The 20,518-nt window shown below is 42.7% G+C and overlaps 2 protein-coding genes across 13 annotated transcripts in view; one reads left to right on the forward strand and one right to left on the reverse strand.

The window, feature by feature from the left end:
• Positions 1-1,955, forward strand: part of ABCB1 (ATP binding cassette subfamily B member 1) — a 62,935-nt gene extending 60,980 nt beyond the window's left edge. For all 11 annotated transcript variants that reach the window (XM_083405721.1, XM_083405723.1, XM_083405718.1 and 8 more), the window contains one exon: positions 1-1,955. In XM_083405721.1, the coding sequence (XP_083261847.1) occupies positions 1-207 (207 nt within the window). In that variant the 3' untranslated portion in view covers positions 208-1,955.
• CROT (carnitine O-octanoyltransferase) overlaps positions 1,726-20,518 on the reverse strand; it is a 23,437-nt gene continuing 4,644 nt past the window's right edge. For both annotated transcript variants that reach the window (XM_083405761.1, XM_083405762.1), the window contains exons 4-17: positions 19,041-19,222; positions 18,296-18,420; positions 15,544-15,652; positions 14,325-14,418; positions 14,104-14,229; positions 12,381-12,482; positions 11,556-11,639; positions 11,337-11,444; positions 10,450-10,580; positions 8,831-8,954; positions 7,125-7,203; positions 5,874-5,967; positions 4,252-4,371; positions 1,726-2,938 (exon numbers count right to left, since the gene is read on the reverse strand). In XM_083405761.1, coding sequence (XP_083261887.1) covers positions 2,818-2,938; positions 4,252-4,371; positions 5,874-5,967; positions 7,125-7,203; positions 8,831-8,954; positions 10,450-10,580; positions 11,337-11,444; positions 11,556-11,639; positions 12,381-12,482; positions 14,104-14,229; positions 14,325-14,418; positions 15,544-15,652; positions 18,296-18,420; positions 19,041-19,222 — 1,599 coding nt within the window. In that variant the 3' untranslated portion in view covers positions 1,726-2,817. The remainder of the gene's footprint in view (positions 2,939-4,251; positions 4,372-5,873; positions 5,968-7,124; positions 7,204-8,830; positions 8,955-10,449; positions 10,581-11,336; positions 11,445-11,555; positions 11,640-12,380; positions 12,483-14,103; positions 14,230-14,324; positions 14,419-15,543; positions 15,653-18,295; positions 18,421-19,040; positions 19,223-20,518) is intronic.

The raw sequence follows: 20,518 nt of genomic DNA on the forward strand, positions 1-20,518 counted from the left end.
GTTGTCCAAGAGGCTCTGGATAAAGCCAGGCAAGGCCGCACCTGCATTGTAATAGCTCATCGCTTATCAACAGTGCAGAACGCGGACAGCATAGCAGTGATCGAGAATGGGAAAGTCAAAGAACAAGGAACACATCAACAGCTACTGGCTGCAAAAGGAATCTATTATGCTCTAGTCAATGTTCAGGCAGGATCAGCCCCTACATAAATTTAAAAAGCAGAATATGGCTAAAGCTGAATTCACTTCTTGAGATGGCGATTGCAAGAGGCACAACTTGTATCATCACCATATTAAACAAAATAAACCAGTATTGGCGGATGGGATGAATTGCAGCAAGGCTTCTCAAACCGAAGCTTTTCCTATCTTGATCCATTTTCTATACTAGGGTGTGCTTACCTGTCGTTCTCAGCTGTCTAGAGACACATGTTTGCTGTCCTTTTTCAAAAGTTACAGTTGTTTGATCACTCCAAGGACTTTGCTTAAAAATACACACACCTGAAAGTGAAAGAACGAGACAAGCCCTCCATTTCCTTGCACCCTGGAAGCCAGAACTACAGACCAAGAAGATATGTCGACATCTGAATGGCTAATTGAAGCAAGACCAACTATTATTTACTAATTTAAAAATGGACAGTTGTGCCGGAGCAACACTGGTGAGTACTCTCAAAGCCAACTATTTTGGATTCTCGGTGAAAAGGGCTTTATGAAGTCTCAGTTGGTGATTGTCAAACTTCCTGGATTGACCTTGAGATGGCTGAAGTGGAAACCTCACTCCACTGTTGTTTTTAATGAAGCAGCATTAAGCACGTTTCTTTATAGCTTCCTCACAACATACTGGGAAGCAAATCTACTTGTGTGGCTGTTTTCATTTGAGACTCCTGAAGAAGACCATAGAGCCTGACCTAGCTAGACTGTCCCCCTTCCCACAAATGGGCCAATCAACAGCAACTGCCTGTGGGAAAGAGCCTTTTTAAGCTTTGGTGGGCATTGCTACACTCTGTGGTAACAAATCCTGCAGTTAAACTAAGAGCTGCATGAATAACTCCCTTCTGTTCTTTAGTAGAGGACTCCAGCTTCTAGTATTAGAACTTTTCTGTCCACTTTCTCCAGAACATTCCTAATTTTTATACACAAAATATATCCCTTCCTACCCACTTTTTCTTCTAAGCTAAAGCCCCCAAATGTTGTCACCTTTCATAGAATCAGGGAATCAAAAGTCATCTAGTCCAATGCCTCTGCAATGCAGGATTCTCAACTAAAGAATCCATGACAGATGGCCATCTAACCTCTGCTTAAAAACCTCCAAAGGAGGACAGTCCACCACCTCTGAGGGAGACGGTTCTACTGTTGAACAACTCTTCCAGCCAGAATGTTCTTCCCGATGTTTAGTCGGAATCCAAGTTGCTCCACGCTCCTTTATCATTTCGGTTGCTTCTCTCTGCATCTTTTCCAGGTCCACAATATCCTTTTTGGGATAAATGACTGGATTTTATAGTTTACCACTTTTTTGTATTGCTTTTCATTAACTGACAGCTGCATTTGGCAGTTTCTTGTGGAAGAATGGGGTATAAAGAGATATGTTTTAAAGATAAATACCCACATTAAGTGTTCTGAAGAATTTAAGCACCATATGGGTTAGGGGAGTTTGACAAGTTTGACAGGAGCCTGCCTGCCTTCTTCACAATGAAGTGTGTATATTTACATACAGATTAATCAAGCCAACACTGTCTTTGATGTGGTTTTATTCCAAAGAGAAGAAATTACATAATTGATAAAATTATGAAGAGGTGCTTCGTTTTAAAATGCTAAGGAAGTCCTGAGAATTTTGCGGAGCTATACGCGTGAAGCAACAGTGGTATACATACTTTCTAATAATTACCATATATTGCAAGCTTTCAAGTACAGTTTCATTTAATATTCTTGGTTTGGAAAATAAAAGCAAAATTTTAAAACAAGTTTCACACATGATCATTCTGTTCAAAAGCCTTTTTTAAAGTGGTGGTTTTTGAGTTGCAAAGATCCCATCACAGAAAATAGGACAGTAGTGAAGAATTATGTAAAGCAATAATCCCAATACCTATCGTGATTACTTTACACCAGGGGTGACTAACAGCCGGGTGGGGGGGTGTTACCCAGCCCCAAACCAAGTTTTTCTGCCATTCTTTTTTTTTTTTAAGGTAGAAATAGTATTGGGGCCCAAATCATCCGCCATCACTAGACTGATAATTTGATGAGCAGCTGGGTGCTTACCTGCCTGAGAGTGTGGCAAGTGGTGTGTGTGTGTGTGTGTGTGTGTGTGTGTGGCACATGCATATTCACTGCTGGCAAGCAGCTCATGTAAGGCTGGCCAAGGGTGATTTTTTTTTGCCCATGGTCCAGAAAAGCTTACCCACCCCTGCTTTAGAAGCTAAAAATTCTAAGAGCCATGATAATCATCCTGTCTAAAAAGGAATCATGATTCATAATCCTTGCAAAGGCACAGAGCATGTGTACCATTTTCTGAACTACCACTGATTCGCTCATGTTTTTGCATTGCTGAGGCTTGGTTTAATATTGCATAGTTTCTACTAAGAGTTTGTCATTTTGCATTGCTGTTGCAACATTATTCAAGGAAAACTATTGCATTGTTATTGCAGTAAAGGTCATTATAAAAAAAGAAGAGTTTTGCATTCTCTCTGCCTATGCTCAACTGGAAAGTAGCTTACCTAGCTGTAAACACTCCTCTTGGCTTAAACTTTCCTTCCTCAAGTGTACAGGATACACAGACATAGTAATTGCACAAAGCATTAAAGGCACTATATAGTGTCAGCTTCTTCTCTACAGCTGGGCTGTGCTCATTAACTTGACCATGTCCTGTAAACACTGGAACAGAATTTGACACAGATTTTCGGCATCCGTCTCTGGACATGACTTCCAGGTGGTGCAGGCCACAACAATCCTATCAGTGGAAATGTTAAAAAAAAACCACAATTGTTTAGATAAATAGCATTCTAAAAATCAACACAGATGTTCAGTCGCATATGGATGAAGCTGCTGAGCACCCAGATAATGCCGTTGTGATTTGACAAGGCGACATACTATACAGCAATTCTGAATACTAGAACAATGGCTTCAATGTAAAGGGTATGAGTATGCAAGAACCGTTTACACCCTTAGCTAAAATGTCTGGATTTCCAGGCCCGATTCAAAGCACCAATTCTGACTGGACCTCATAGTATCTCGGGAGAGCACTTTCCCCTGTATCCCCCCCCCCCCCAGCTCAAACACGCTATCCAGTGAATCACACTAGGTCATTTTTATATTACGAAGTCAACTGTGAATCCAGAATCAGTTATCTTTCTTTACTAGCACGTTCAGCATCATAATGAATACCATGGCAATACTAATATTCACAGCAATGAACGTATTACAGTATTACCAGGACAGGAACAGAAATGGCAACCCCAAGTTCTCCTTGAGATGCTTGTTGTACTTCTCATTCACCCTTGTCACCCCCCCCCCCTTGAAGGACATTTCCCCCTCCCATTCTTTAGGGTTGCCATACGTTTCGAAATTCCAAGACATACAACGGAAGACTCTAGTCTGAAGCAGTGTCTGGGCGGAAACTGGGAAAATGTCTGGGAAAATCTGGACATATGGCAACCCATGTTGGCAGTGTCGTTTTTGCTGCTGCTGATTTTTCCTAAATACAGTGGTACCTCAGGTTACATACACTTCAGGTTACAGATGCTTCAGGTTACAGACTCTGCTAACCCAGAAATAGTACCTCAGGTTAAGAACTTTGCTTCAGGATGAGAACAGAAATTGTGCTCCAGCAGCGCAACAACAGCGGGAGGCTCCATAACTAAAGTGGTGCTTCAGGTTAAGAACAGTTTCAGGTTAAGAATGGACCTCCAGAACGAATTAAGTACTTAACCCGAGGTACCACTGTAATAGCAAAAAATGTCTTTTTTGAGACATTTTGAGCTCAACAACTTTGGGTAAAATTCACCCCCCCCAAAAAAAAGAAAGCTCAAAAAAAAAAAAAAACCAGCAACCCTATGGCAACCCTACATTCTTCCTCAACCCCTCCTTTTTATTTGACAAAAATATATACTGAAACCAGTTAAGTGCTGGCTGTGAGGGCAGCCTGTGATCTCTGGTTTGCCTACTGAAATACTGCCAGGGCTGATACTTTCACTGATGATGCACACAGAGAGAAACGCAGAGAGCAGGTATAAGTTGTTGAGTTAGGTCTAAGAGCATCCTCACCTGTCGTCTCTAATTCTGTAGAAACAGCCGTAGCCCTGGTGCACCATTGGAACCACAGCTCCCCCGATTCTTGTGTAGCCGACAAGGCTCGTTGAAAGCACAAAGTTTCCACCTCCCCCGCTGCGAATTAAAAAGAAACACGATTACAGAACGAATCGTTTCCATCCATAATCAAACAAACACACGGGGCTGCTTTCCCTTTGATCCTTAGCAAGCTACACCAGAGGAAGTCAATGCGCTCTCATCAACATCAAAGCATTAAGAGAGGTTGCCGTAGGTCAGACGGTTGGTCCATCTAGCTCAGGGTTGTCTACACTGACTGGCAACAGCTCTGCAGGGGTTTCACAGAGACAAAGAGTTGGAAGGGACCACAGGGGTCATTGCAGTCCAACCCCCTGCAATGCAGGAATCTTCTGCCTAACATGGGGCTCAAACCCACAGCCCTGAGATTAAGAGCGTCATGCTCCACCAACTGAGCTATCCCAGCTCGTAGGAATCATTCCCTGTCCTACCTGGAGATAATGGGAATTGCAAAGCAAAGGAAGAGGAGGAACCAGCTGGAAGGTGGGTGGAAGTCCTCCCTTGGTCTGCATCCTTCCTGGTCCAGCAGCAAAGACTCAAGAAAGCACCAGGTAAGAACATTTTTAAAGGGAATACTGCTGTTCTCCAGGCTCTTCTGGAGCATCTGGGACTGCTCAGCCTACAAGCAGTTAGCCTTGGCACCAAGGCAACATTATCAGCTGCTATAAAAGGTAAAGGTACCCCTGCCCGTACGGGCCAGTCTTGACAGACTCTAGGGTTGTGCGCCCATCTCACTCAAGAGGCCGGGGGCCAGCGCTGTCCGGAGGAACTTCCGGGTCACGTGGCCAGCGTGACATTGCTGCTCTGGCGAGCCAGCCGCACACGGAAACGCCGTTTACCTTCCCGCTAGTAAGCGGTCCCTATTTATCTACTTGCACCCGGGAGTGCTTTCGAACTGCTAGGTTGGCAGGCGCTGGGACCGAACAACGGGAGCGCACCCCGCCGCGGGGATTCGAACTGCCGACCTTTCGATCGGCAAGCCCTAGGCGCTGAGGCTTTTACCCACAGCGCCACCCGGGTCCCGGTATCAGCTGCTATAGTGGGCTGTTATTACTCATCCTGTTTCACCCAGTCAATTCTGACAAATCTGCCATGCTGGGATTTGGTGCGAGATTTGCTGATGTGTCCCACACTCCCAAAGGGACGCGGGTGGCGCTGTGGTCTAAACCGCAGAGCCTAGGGCTTGCCGATCAGAAGGTCGGCGGTTCGAATCCCCGCGACGGGGTGAGCTCCCATTGTTCGGTCCCTGCTCCTGCCCACCTAGCAGTTCAAAAGCACATCAAAGTGCAAGTAGACAAATAGGGACCGCTCCGGCGGGAAGGTAAACGGCGTTTCCGTGCACTGCTCTTGTTCGCCAGAAGTGGCTTAGTCATGCTGGCCACATGACCCAGAAGCTGTCTGCGGACAAACGCCGGCTCCCTCGGCTTATAGAGCGAGATGAGCGTGCAACCCCAGAGTCGTCCGCGACTGGACCTAATGGTCAGGGGTACCTTTACCCCACTCCCAACTGTCAGACAAAGGCATAGCATTTTAAAAGGTACCTTCTAGAGAAAGCAGGATCTAAGAAAAGTTCTGGCATAGGAAGGCTGTGCTCCTTTGAGAGAAGCAGGAGACCTAAAAGATGACGGTCAAATCCTATAAAGAGAAATAAAAATCCCATGTGGTTTAGATGTACTGTACGGATTTCTTACTCGCTGCTTGTCTCAATAGCCAGCTGTAGATTTTCATAGCTCTCTGTGCAAGAGACCTGCGGTGGGGAAAGTATGGTTCGAGCACTTTGGCAATCTTTAATTGGTTCAGCCTATTGGCCTCCTGATTACAGCAAGAGCAGTGGCCAAAATGGATTGGGGATTGTGCTCATGGCCATCTGCAGGGATTTCTCAATGGTGTGTGTGTGATAAATACCGCAAAGAAAATATGCAAATTAGCACAGAAGAACAGGTCTACAATTTCTGATAAATACGGGGTCTGGATGGTGACAAGGCCTAAGTAGGCCTGGCCTCTGATTAACATACATTCCAGGTCAACTCCTGTTTCCCAATGGGTAAATCTGCTGTCTCTCATAGTGATGTCAGGTGATGCTGTGCTTTGCAGTCCCAACTGTTGGGACATCAAAGTGCAGCACAGCAATGTTTGAAGGCCTTTTTCAAGCAGCCTCAAGCTGATCCTTTAAAAATCTCCAATTTTCAGAAGTTTAAGGAGCAGAATGAGGTCACTTCAAAGAGCAGCACTGGGAGGAAGAAACGGTTTCCATTATATGCAAACTGCTCCTCTGTCCTTCAGCAAGGTGCACTCTGACCACACATCATCACCTGATGGGCAGGTGGGACTACATTCTGCTCCAGCAGTGGGAGTGATCAGGAGCCCATTTTAAGCTTCCAGTTGTTCCTGTCATACATGATGTAAAGTTTTGGGTGGGTAGGCGTGATTTCCTCAAAACAGCTTAGCAGGCCAAATCAGGAGGACTGGTCTGCAGGTCAGCAGTTCCCGACCTCTGTCCTGGAGACTTTCCTTTTAAAATGAAAGCTGGGCACCAGAGAATTATGGCACATGGGGGAGGTTAACTAGCCGTCTTGCCTCCTACTATGGATGCTCATGAATTTGCTAAAGGGGTAGCAATGACAGCAGTTTATGCTCTTAGGAGGAAGAGCTTGCTGTCTCCAATGCATGGGAGGGTGAATTAATATGCCACATTTTCAGCTCGGTTCAGCAATAAAGAGGTGGAGAGAACACAAATGCCAACTTATCGCAACAGAAACATCCCTTGGCAAGCGTCAAAAAAAGGAAAGTACCTTTTCCATTCTCGCATTCTTTCATCAGTTTATTGTGCTTTGCAAATGCCTTCAGCATAAGCTGTTTTCTTTGGCCGAGCTGCAGAAAGTTAAGAAAACAAAAATCATTTGAACGGACTGTGGCGCCCAACAGAATAAAACTGAAGACTCCTCCCTCAAGCAAGACGCAGGAGGAAAAATCATACATGCCTGCTGTTCCCCCTCTAAGCCAACTGAAATTCTTCCTTGTCGCCGTTTATGACCTGCAATCCCCGGGCAAAACGAACACTTTTAGAGTTAATGCAACAACTTAGGGCACTTGTCTATTTAACAATACATCAGCCAGCAGGAGGGAGTCACTACCTTTTCATACCCGTGTCCTGCAGAGATGAAAGGCGAATCCATACGCAAACAGTGAGCATGCATTGTTTTATTAATTATCAGTACGTGCACTCAGTCAAGTCACGAAGGTCTTATCCAGGTGGCAATTGCTCAAAAAGCACTACAAAAAAGAAAATGCAGCACACCACCTGATCCATACCTTATGCCTGCTTCCTTGCTATCCATTATAGCTATGCTTAAGGAGTGTCAGGACAGCAGGACCTGCTCCATTGGCTCAGCAGACAGATGAGCTGGTGTTTCTCTCCTCCCTTAACTGTTAGCTGCCCTTTCCTATGGCTGCAACAGAGGGAGAGATGGGAAGGCGGATCCATCGCATTTACTCAGCTGAGAGATCAGCTTCACCTCCTCCTCCTCCTCTCCCCGAACTGTTTCCTTTCAAGCTGATCATCAGAAGAACTAGCTAACCATCAGAGTGGATCTCTGAATTTGCTTGTTTTCCTCAATGGGACCAGGTAATGCTTAAATATCCATATATGCTAAATGAACAAAACCTTGTTTTATGTTTCCCCAAACAACCCAGTGAAAAAATGTGGAAAAGATCCTTAAAAATGGCAATGGAAAGTGACGGCAGCAAAACTGCAAGATGCCAAACTAAAACGGGCACAGAATGAGCCCATTAAAAAGGGATAAGCTTTATTACACCATCTCTGGCTGTTTGTTTTGCAACAATCCTGTGGTGTGAGAAACCTGAACAGAAACCTGTGGGATTTCTGCAATGTGATATCCTAGCTTACAAGTGCCCAAACCGTTCAGTTAATAGTGGATGAATCCAGAGCTCCAATGCAAGCAAAACACAACAGTACAGTGAACAGAATGAAAAGCAGGAGGAAGAAAGGAAGACCCCAAAAAAATGGTAGAAGTGAGATGGCCGCCTTATTTCTCTGCCAAATTTCTAATTCTTACTACTTGATAGCAAACCACAGGAGAGAGATCTTTTGCTGCCCCACTTAAAAACAAGGAAATCAAATTCCAGTGAAACAATGTAGTTTGTTCTGCATTTTAAAAACAACAACAAATGGCTACATCTCCCATGGTGAATGGGTTCTGTCTTAGGTCTCAAGTTGTGTGTGTTACATAACATGATTGCTTTAGTTATCTGTACTCTCTGCCATGAAGAAAGCTGGTGAATGGGCTGTATGAAGCAACAACTAAGATTTAACTACAAAGGGAACATAAGGGCTTAAGCATCCACTGGATTTGAACCTTTATTACAAAAAGGCTTGAATAGGCAGACTTGATTCCCTCATCCCGGCTGCTTTTCACAGCGACAACACAAAGCATGCAGGAGTGGAAATCCTAAAGTACTTATCGTTATCAATGCTTACAGTAAAGGCTGGATCTACCATGGATTTGCACCATTCAACAGCTTCCATGGTGCACGGTCTCATAGTCTCTGTCCGGCCATGGTAAAAACGTCTGGTCATAGCAGTTTCATAGCAGCAACCTGGGCTAGAAAAGAATGTTAGGACAATTACAAAAAAGGAAGCTCCCTTTCCACTTGAATAAGAAAGTATCCAATTGTGCAAGCATGTTTTAAGGAAGTGGGGGGGGGGGTAAAAGGAGACAGGCAAATTGGAAAGCTTATTCATTATTATTTTTTAAGCTAACATAAGTAAAGTAAGATTTTCCCCAGTCATTTTCAAGGGCAGGAACAGAAGGTGAATGCATGTGAACCTTTAAAAGCAGCAGCGTAATTACAGTGCATTTGTTTATTTATTATATTTCTGACTCACCCTTTCTCTAAGTAGCTTATGGTGGATTACACCGTTTCGCCGCTTTCATTTGATCTTCAAAGCAACTCTCAAGTGGGATAGGCTGAGACTAACAGGCCGCCCACTGTGCTTCAAGACAGAGAGAGTATTTGAACCCAGGTGTGGACCAACTCCTTCAAAGTTGGTCATATGCAGCATGGCTATTGGGGGATTATCACATAGGCACAGGTAAAGACAGTGGCAAAAAAATTTGCTTGCTGCTTAGCACAACATTTCCAGCATGGTTGCATGCAAGCCACTCTAAATGATTAAATGATGAGTGACCATCTGCATTTATCATTGGTCGATGGAGTGTGCAAATAATGGGGGTGGAAGAGAGGTTACTGGAGGTGTAGTGAGGGTATATTAAAGATCCTACCGATTCAATGTTTTAGCAGAAACCCACATATGAAAGAACCAATCAGACTAACTGATCCAGAAACATGAAGGTAATGGGACCGTTCAAGCCATCAACATAGTGTGTGTGTGTGTGTGTGAGCTCTGTGCAGGAGCTCTGTCAGGAGTGCCAGACTGGACTTTGCTGGTGCAGCCGCCCAATCTTCCAATCTCCCTGCCGGCACTTTTACGCAAGCCTTTCTTGGTTGTGAAGTGATTGCTTCCCAACAAAAAAACCAATTCAAGCAGCCAATATTTTAATGTAGCTGTGACTGGGGAACAAGGTATCACAGTGGAATACTGACTGACACCGTCAAAAATGGCTGGGAGTGGGGATAAAACACACCCCTCACAAAGGATCCTAATCCTCTCTGGCTCCTTGGTGTGTGTGTGGGTGTGGGTGTGGGGGGCCTTGCCCCATTGGCAGCTATTTTGGGGGTGCACCTACTTTACTTCCACCCTTTGATGACTACCCCGATATGTACTTTCAGAGCAGTTCCTACTGCGACTGCTTTAAAAGCACGTATACCAAGGCAGTAGTCAAAGCCCTGATGTCTCCTACAGAGCCTCAAAATCCTTCAGGGACATCCCACTTTGCTTAGGAGGTCCGAATGCTTTTGAAGCATCCCATTGTGTTTCAGGCTTCATTCAAAGTGGCTGCACACTCTCTCCTATAGATATTTTTGGGTGAGCTACTAAGGATCTGCTCCAAAATTTACTTCATTTAGGAATCAACGTATTCAAAGTTATTTGATTCTGCACGATCAAATTTTGCCTAGATAACTTTTTTTCCTTACTGTCCGTGACGTTTATAGTACGCCAGCTGGAGAGCAAGCTGAACAAATGTATCAGGATGCAACTGCTGTTTCTTGATCAGCGCTTTGCCGAAGGTTGTAAAGGCGTAATTCACCACCTCTATGTCAGACACCTGAGAAAAACGAAAATGCTGTCACTACAGGATAAAGGGGAAGGAACCCAAACCCAAAATTTCAACTTCCAAACTCTACACAATTCCACCTATTGACTATTCTATTTCCTCCTCGCCCTCCACACCCCTTACATAGCACTATTGGATTCAGGTGAAAACAGGAACTCGAATGCATTCAGATCTTACCCTTTTTCTTAGATCAACCTTTTTTTACAAGGCAACCGTATGCAAGTCTCCTCAGAAGTAAGCCTCACTGAGTTAAACTGGACTTGCCTGGAATTAAGCAGATATAGGACTGCAGCCTTAATTAAAGGGGCATCCTAGATTAATTGCAGGTAGGGGGCACCATCTAAAACCAAAGGAAGCATGCTATTTCTTTCAAAAAGATTGTTTTCATCATTTACCAGTTTACGTAGATTTAGAGCGCAATCCTATGCAAGTTTACTCAAAAGTAGGTCCTATTAAGTTCAAAGCATCTGTGCACAGGATTTTAGCTCTAATCCGTTAAAACCAATTTGATGCAACTGACTCATTACTTTAATCAGGTTGCAATAATTTACAGTCACAAACAAATTGCTGTCGGAGAGAAGGAGGTTTGTACTAATGAGTTCTGAAAGCTCTAATGTTTAATCAACTTTCCCTGTCCCAGATATCATTGTGCTTTGAGAACTCAGTGAAGCTGGTCAGGCAGGTAACCCGCGACAGGTATAAATAAAGGAACCCGTGTCTACAGAAAAAGATGCAGAGAGGGCATACCTGCTTCTCATACTGCTCCTTAGAGTGCGCAATGTTGTTTAGCACTTTCTGATCCAACCTGAACACAAGTTCCTCTGGCCAGGGGATATCCCGCACTTTGTCTGGTCCCTGTTTTTCATTTCAAAAGATGAGAGAGTAGTCCCAAGATTTATTTCCATAAATGTGAGGATCTTATTCTTAACTGGCATAGGATAGGATGGAACTGTAAATCTTTCATACCTTCCACCTTCCCTCCGACTCAACCACCTTGGCATCAATGTAAGAACAGAGGACTACCAAAACCATGGCATCTAAAGGAGAATGCTGAAACATTCGCAAAACAGAAATGACTGCATTAGTGCACCATAAACTTGGGCCCAAACTTACTGATTTTGATTCTCTGGCATTCCTCCACAAAAAGACTCTCAGGGTGTAGCACCAGCAGTGTTTTGTATTGCAATGATAAACCACAATAAACCAGAAGGTCAGGCTTATCAGAAATGAGTAAGAGTGCTGGCGAACACTGAGCAATTCCTCCCACTTTGCTACTCCCATAACAAGAGAATCTTGGCTTTCCTTTATGTCTGTAACAGTGATTACGTTTTGTTGCTCCCTAACGAGCCATGATCCTTAGCCAACCAGAAGCCATGTTTTGTTGTTGGTTTTGCTGACTAGGGAGTAACAAACCAAGGCTTACTGGTGTATTCCGTTTGCACCAGGGAAGGGAAGGTGGGACTGTTCAGTCAGCATACTGCCCTTTCTAGATAAACCACACAGGGCCTGAAAATCTGGTTTCCTGTTATGTGCAAATGCATTCACTGAGAGTTTCTTTCATTATGTTATGCTTCTTTTTTATTCAGTATTTAGCTAGCCAGCTCAGACTATAAAGCAACTCCTTTATAAATTGTTATTTATTTGAGGTATTTGTGAAAGCAGAGTGCTAAAACAGAAACTGCTATTCAAAAAGATACAACTCCTTTTTTTACCATCAACTCCCCCCCCCCAATGTAGCATTTAAGGAATACAAAGAATCAATGGGGCCTCAGGTAAAAGAAATCTACTTACATCACAGTTTGAACCCAAGACTCCATTTGAGAATAGAATGAGGTTGTAGGATTTGTCTCCCCAGCGTAGCGTTGGATCTCCCAACAGAGCCAAAGAGGTGATCTAAATCAAAAGTTAACATTTAAGTTCCAAAAGAAAAGCCTGCAACGTTACCCTTGACAAAAATTGGCAAAAAATGAACAGAAGATCAAAATGAAATCATACGGTTCCCATATCACTTGGCTGCATCTAAGGGTGAAATGAGACAGCAAATTCCCGAACTGCCCTTTGATTCCTCCCCACGCAGAACTAGCTTCTGCAAGGGCCATCCATTCATTATAGAACAGTATGAAACAGTTTGCACATTAATTTGCATTATTTTCCTCCTCTCTCGACATTCCTTTTTGTTTTCTTTCATGTCTCTTAGACTGTAGATAGACCACTAGTTTAAACTAAGTGCTTCAGCAGAAAGGTGGCATTTTGATGGAGCAAAGAAAGAACAGACTAACAGTTGCTCAAAATACAGTCATACCTCGGCTCCTGAACGCCTTGGGAGTCAAACGTTTCGGCTCTCCAACGATCGAAAACCAGGAGTGAGTGTTCCAGTTTTCGAATGTTCTTTTGGAAGCCGAACGCCCGGTGGGGCTTCCACGGCTTCCGATTGGCTGCAAGAGCTTCCTGCAGCCAATCAGAACCCACGCCTCAGCAGTCGAATGTTTCAGAAGTCGAACAGACTTCCGGAACAGATTCTGTTTGACTTCTGAGGCACGACTGTACCTCTTTAGCTCTTCTCATTAGCTCTTTTCGATATAGACCAAAGTATTGTTTTACACGTATGTGTAGAGTGCATTTGCCTGTATACACCGGTATTTTATAGAACTAAATATTGAAAAGGTTGAACTGCAGGTGCCAATCTCCCAACACAAGCAAATGGTCCTCAGCCACGTTTGGAAGATGTGTTTTCTGACCAAAGTGTATTATTAAACATTACAAGCACTTGCCACCAAAAAATGAAAATTAGCCCTAAGAAATGACCACAACACTCCCACAGTTCAGTATTACAGTTAAAACCCAACAATCTTTTTGTTGCTAATCAGTGTTTTCCCTCTTTGCCTGCACTCGAAAGCTGCTTGTAGAAACCATGTTGCTATATAACCTCTGCAAGAAGCTAAGATACAAAAGGCATGAGGATTAGTTTTGATGCTTAATTCTGATGGTTGTTTTGTAATCATTACCGTGATCCTGCTTTAATATTTTCATTGAGTTGGGGACTGTTTTGTATTTTATCAGAGTTTTTGCTGTATAGCATCCAGCTGCACAGGTCTCATTCTCTCTCCCATTTGACATGCTTCTGATTGGGATGGAAATATCTTTTGGTCTGAGCGAACGGCCGCCTGGCCTCCCATGATACATGCTACCTGCTCGGGAGCATAACTGATCTGCAGACACTTTGGTGTTGTGCACCATGTTCATTTCCACTGTTTACTTGTGACATGCTGCAGTTTGTCCTGTGAGCGCAGGAGCAGAGATTATTTAGCAGAGGGTGGCATGTGCCAGCTTTGTGTCGACATTGATACTGCCTGATATGTCGCATCTTAAAACAGTATCATTATATTAGGGTAATTGATGGGTGGAGCGAAACCTACAGCTTTGAGCACAACACGAGGCGAGCCAAATGTTTATTTAACATGAAGCAGGTTATTAAGAACTGCGCAGAATATGGAACCCAGCAATCCATAATTACCTCTGTATAATTTTCAGGTGTAGCTTGAGGACTCAGTTCATCAAGGGAGACTACAAATACACTCCTCTGTATTTTTTCCAACAGGGACAGGTTCTTTGGATCCAAGTTGATAAGATGGTCGCGTGTCTAAGAGACAAGTGTAGTCTTGATTAAACATCAAAAAACACATCAATCCAGGCAATCACTGCCCTCCGCCACAAAAAGAAATGAAATGTGCCAACCTTTGCCCATGGGGTTCTTTCCTGAGACGTTAAGGCAGCCAATCCTGGCCCTTTGGGTTCATTTTGGCATCTCTTTTTGATGTAGGAAAGTTGCCTTGAAGGATTAAAAATAAAAAAATGAGAAATTAAAGCTAGTTAGTAGTTCAGATGCAAAATATCAGTTAAGGTACTCTCTTATGCCTGTGATTACCCAGAACCTGAAACTAACTACAGTGGTGCCTCACAAGACGAAAAGAATCCGTTCCGCGGGTCTTTTCGTCTTGCGGTTTTTTCGTCTTGCGAAGCAAGCCCATTGACGGAGTAGCGCTATTAGCGCTATTGACATTTTAAGGGCTAAAAACGGCTTTTTAAGTGGTGGGGGATTAGCGATTTTGCTGCTAAAATGCTTTTAGCAGCTTAGCGCTTCAGGAAAAGGGGTTTTGGAGCAGGAAAAAAATTCAAAATTTTTCGTCATTTTTCGTCTTGCGAAGCAAGCCCATAGGGAAATTCGTCTTGCAAAGCGCCTCTGCAAACGGAAAACCCTTTTGTCTTGCGGGTTTTCCATCTTGCGAGGCATTCGTCTTGTGGGGCACCACTGTAATTCAAGTTCCAGTGTCCAATCAGCTAGGCCACCTTGCCTACCTTCATATGCCCACATGCTTTCTCTCAGACCCCACCAGGAGTCTCAGATGGTCTGATGAATTGTTTGCATGCTTTCTTGGAACCCATTTCAGATTCATGCCTTTTACAACTATAGTATACCCATGGCAAAAACTGCACAGAACTACTTGTTCCCCACAATTTCTAGGAGGTGCACCTATGCTCAGTGGATCTTGCACTATTTCTCTGTGGAAATATGTCCTTACAGGTCAACATTCATAGTGCAACCACAGCTGCGGAAGCCCCATCAGACATTGGGGTTCCAAAAGAATGTTCCAGGGCATTCTGGATTCAACGTATGACTGTGCAGCTCATGATGAAGTGGAACTCTATCAGAGTACAGTCCACAAAACACTACTGCCATGCAGATGCCATTTATTTCAATGGAGCTTGCAAAACTCCTTTGAAGATGTATAATCTTCCTTGCAAAATGTTCCCTCAGTGATCTCATGGAGACATTTTTAGAATACAAATGTTACTTTTTAACATGTTGTGTTACTCACATTAAATCTACATAGAAACAGAGTAACAGAAACAAACTTGATCATTGATTTTTAACTTGTACTTATTGTAAATATACCTAGAAATCTCTGGTGGGCTCAATAATTGACCATCGTGTACCCCATCAAATGCAAAAATTCGACCTTGGCACAAGACTATCAAGTGAGATGGGGATTCACCTTCACTGTCTGAAAGATGAAAAAGAAAAAAGCCTGTGAGCGTGATGCAGTCACTGCAAAATGCCAGGTAAGGTGCTGCAACAAATAAAACCAATATGAAAACCTCTTTTAATCATTACCCAATTCAATGGAGAAATGTGTTTCTCAGTCCAACACAGGTCTGCGCTGCAAAGATAACTGAAACAGAAAAGCTCTATAGCATGATGCGACAACACAGCTGAATATTTAGGACTCTCTGCAATGTTTACCTCTGGAAAGGAAGAAATAAAACATAGCAGGTGTTGGGTGCATTTTGTTTTATCTGGATGAATACTGCAGTGATTTCCGGCGGATGCTTGGACACTTTGATCACAGCAATACATCGGTGACTAGAGTATTTTTTAAAATATCATTTTTCTTAAATGATATGAGCATTAGCATCCACACAAACAAGCTTGAAATACTGTGTACTCTTATCAGAAGATGGGTACACAAGTGGGATATTAGTTGGCTAAACTGGTCCAGGCAGCCAGGTGTACACCCAGACGAGCTTTGAGGCACCGAGGCAAATTGACCTCAGCAGCTAGACTGGTTTGTGAGATTATTTGGCTTGGGTGGAGTGTTAGGGAATTTGGCCTGAGACAAAAGCCACTTAAGAGGCTAGTGTGAGGGCCTCTCAAATCTTCAGAAACTGTCAACAAGCACTTTTAAGACTCCCAAATAATTATTTGCATTCCCTCATGTATACAGTACTCCTTTAACAAATCAGCATATTATTTTAAAATTTATGCTTTGTCTAGTGGCAGAGTTCATCCCACACCTAGGCCTACTATCCATGTTCCTAAGGCATTCTGAGTGAATTGGTAGCAGTGGATTTAAAACACACACACACCTGTGTTTATATAAAGTGAGGACGAGGGAACCAGTACTCATGACATGCTAATCTTCACTGTATGGCTTTCTCCAAATGCTGAAGGCCCACACCTTGTTACTCTGTTCTTCGACTGTTAAGGTATTTTTGTTTTGTGGGTTCCACCCATTTTGTTGAATCTATACAATACTATTTAGTGTTCTGATCATTACAGCACTTTTAAATGCTTCACTTGTTTTCAAAACTATATATTGTGACCGGCCTCAGGACTTTATGGTAAGCGGCAGGTAAGCAATATTACAAATAAACACGTGAGAGAGGTGGCTGGTCCTCAACCGTTAATAACGTGGTCCAGGTTACAGGCTCTTTCCTAGAGATGAGAGGAAGTGGAAGCAACTGCAGATGGACTGAGGGGACAGGTTGATAGTAAAGACACCAGCCCATGGAAGCAGCCCTTGTATTGATCTAGAGATAAACTTCTCACCTTTGAAGAATGGTCTCGTCTTTCAATAACCAAGGAAAGAAAGAAACGAGAGTGTTTGCTTTCTCCCTAATCACTGCCTCTTCCAGGAGGGGGATGGGAGAGTTCAAAGGTTCTTGTTAGGACATGGGAACATGGATCTGACTTGAAACATCTTCATTCCTACAGCTCAGTGTTATTGCTGCTAATGGTCTCTGCCCCTCGGCCACAAGCCCACAATTAGTGCATACTTCCCTAAGTAGATGGCACAGGTTTATAAAGAAGCAGGCAGATCATTTTACCTTCAGGAATGTTACATGAAGGAGGCATCCTCGGTTTGTACATTGCAATTACCTACATATTGGCATTACTGAAGAGAACAGTGGCAACAGGGCATGTTTTGCAGAGGCAATCAAATAGGATGTGCCTATAAAGATTATTATCTCACCAAGAGCTTCATACACCTGTCAACAACATTCCTGGTGATTGTGTGTTCAAGCGAATGAAGATAGGCAACTCAGCATCAATATAAATGTAACATTGTCAGTACACTGCTTTACTGTGGCATTGATTCATATTCCCTGAAACCTGAAAGCACTGATGGCTTTACTGGTGGGAAAGGCCTCCATTGGCTCACCAGAAAGATGAGCAACTTTTGCCTCCTAGTCTCCTTGAATTGTTTCCATTCTAGCTGGACATTGCAAGAACTCTGTAGCTAAGAACTAGTGCAACTAATAACTAGTGTCCAAGTTTGTTTTATATAAAATAGTTTCACAACTACTTTTTTATTTTTATAGACATTACAATCATTGCAATTTAATCAACCTACTAACGTTCACGGTGACCAAAGTACAAACATAATTTAAGAAGCTTTTTTACTGTCAACCAAATGAGGCCAAAGGAAATCCACCCTCTTTTCAATTAGATTTATAGATGTGACCGGACCTTTTTGTTCTTATGTAGGACTGCAAGATCCTGTTACTGAAGGTGCTACTGTGCTTTGAAGAGTTGCACAAAAAGTCAAATCTTGTGGCTTTTTAGTGCCAAGATACTGCAAAGACCATGCTTAACTGAAGTTAACCCTTTAAGTAATTTTTACATAGGTTACAAAGATTTCAGTGGGACTTTTAAGAAATAAGTGACTACTTGCCTCTGGATTCCTACACTGCAGATTAAACCTTACTGTAAGGCCAGAAACCAAACAATAATAATGATTCTTAAAACCAGAGCAGCAAAATAAATGTACTTGTGAGCCCTTTTGTATGCAATGGGTGCCATATAAACATGCTTTGTTTTAAAAAAATAAAATTCTTCTAATCTAGAAAATCATTTTTTTTTTTACCTGTCCTGAAATAATTGGCAATGGAATCTTGTGTAATTCCTGGAATCTTGCAGGTGCTAAACAACTTCCGAAACTGATTCATATCCAGAGGCATATTGCCCTGTTTATGCACAGGCAACTTTTCTCTGTAATAAACACAACAATACATTGTTAAGACACTCAAATTCTGTTGAAAAGAATGTGCAGCAAACCCAGGGATAAGAAGATACCAGATTTGACACCAGGAAGGAATCTTTCCCTGATTAAAAAGGCTAGTGTTCTGAACCCTTATACCGTTTTTCCACAGCCCATGAGAAGAATCACTTACCTAAGTCAGCAAAGCTATCTGCTCATCAGGAAACACTAGTGAGGTGTCCTCTGTTCTCTCTTTTTATGACAATTACAGCCTCATATTGGGCTTGCTAACTTGGATGCAGTGCCGTACAGCTCAATGGGACTTACTCCAGCCTGCAGCCTTAATCCACAAGAAGCTGATATATGTTTGAAGCAACTTACATTAGGACACAGGTTAGGACTTCCAAGACACGGACACAGACAGTGCAATCCTATACATGTCTGCTCAAAAATAGTCCCATTGAGTTTACTGGGGTTTACTCCCAGGTAAGCAGGTACAGAACTCCTCAAACAATCAAATGGGACTACATTCAGCAATGAACATTAGCAATATTTACGCTCCCACCCAAAAAAGTGACCAGTATCATCCTTATATATAAGAACTAATACATGGTGCTTTTAAGTTTCTTACGTTCTCAATAGTTCCCAGAATTTCAAGGTATGCCATACAGCAATGCTTCCTCTTTCTATTTGAGTCCCTTCTTTGGGTGGCCAGTAATGTTCGAGGTAAGGGCCTGGCCCTCCAAAATTATGATAGATTTGTGTTGGTAAACGTGCATCAAGATAGGCCACATTCAGCCACCAATCCTCCAGCTGAAAAGAAACAGCAATTAAGAGCATAAGGAGCCTTGAGCACAGTTCTGACAATTAGATTTGTCTTCTGCCGAATGGCCTCAGGGCAAGCATTGCTTCCTAACTGGCATCAGCACAAGTACCGTATTTTTTGCTCTATAAGACTCACTTTTTCCCTCCTAAAAAGTAAGGGGAAACGTGTGTGTGTCTTATGGAGCAAATGCAGGCTGCGCAGCTATCCTAGAAGCCAGAACAGCAAGAGGGGTTGCTGCTTTCACTGCGCAGCAATCCCTCTTGCTGTTCTGGCTTCTGGGGTTCAGAATATTTTTTTCTTGTTTTCCTCCTCCAAAAACTAGGTGCATCTTGTGGTCTGGTAGTTCTGCACATCAAAAGAGGGTTGGGCATATAAGGATCAAGCAGCCGCACTCCATGCCACACAACAAACAACATTTGAAAGTAGAGGGAGACTGAGTTTCTGATCTGGCATGGGGGATTCCTATGCAAAGAATCTATATCTATAAATGTGCCTAAAGTAGTTGTTTGGATCAAACATTTTCCTATTATATTTTAGTTAAATTGCTTTTCATACTCTTACACAGAGGTCCTTGCATGCTCCAAGCAATGTGCTGACCACATATGCCTGGTCCAACTATCTGGAAATGCAAGTGGGCTTTGGCCCTTGCTAACATTTCTAGCAGTTAAACCTTACTTGTGGTCAACAATGAACATGTGGACATCAGACATTTATCTCATGTTTAGAATCTATAAATGTAGTGCTCTACATAGGATTATCCTACACCTGAAGTGTTTTTTGTTTTGTTTTTAAGTATCAGATGCTTGAATTTTCGGAAGATATTGAGTATGGCATTTAAAATTTCATGTGAAACTGTCTCCATTTTCTAAACCCTGATATGGGTCTCTGCATAATTAAAATAGGAAAGAAAAAAGGATTTCCTTCTGTTTCTTAAATATGAAATGGTAAAATATCACAACCTAGGAATCCAGTTTAAGACTTATTATGTAACAAATATTTTTTTAACTCTTCTTCAATCAACAAATTTAAGATCAAAGCAAAGCAGCCTGTGCTTGAGCACAATAAAATGTTTGTTCCTGCATCTAGATGGATCCACAATACAATTAAAGTGAAGCACTGGTCTTATGTTAATTTAGGCTGCACTCCTATACACACTTGAAGTCCACTGAACACAGAAGGACTTCTGTAGAGAGTAAACATGAATTGGATTGCTCTGCAAGACTTATTGACTTCAGTGGGATGGAAATCAGAATATAGTATTTTTGATTAACTGAACTGGTGAT

This window comes from Podarcis tiliguerta (assembly GCF_965153285.1).
Source record: "Podarcis tiliguerta genome assembly, chromosome: 12".
NCBI lineage: Eukaryota > Metazoa > Chordata > Lepidosauria > Squamata > Lacertidae > Podarcis > Podarcis tiliguerta.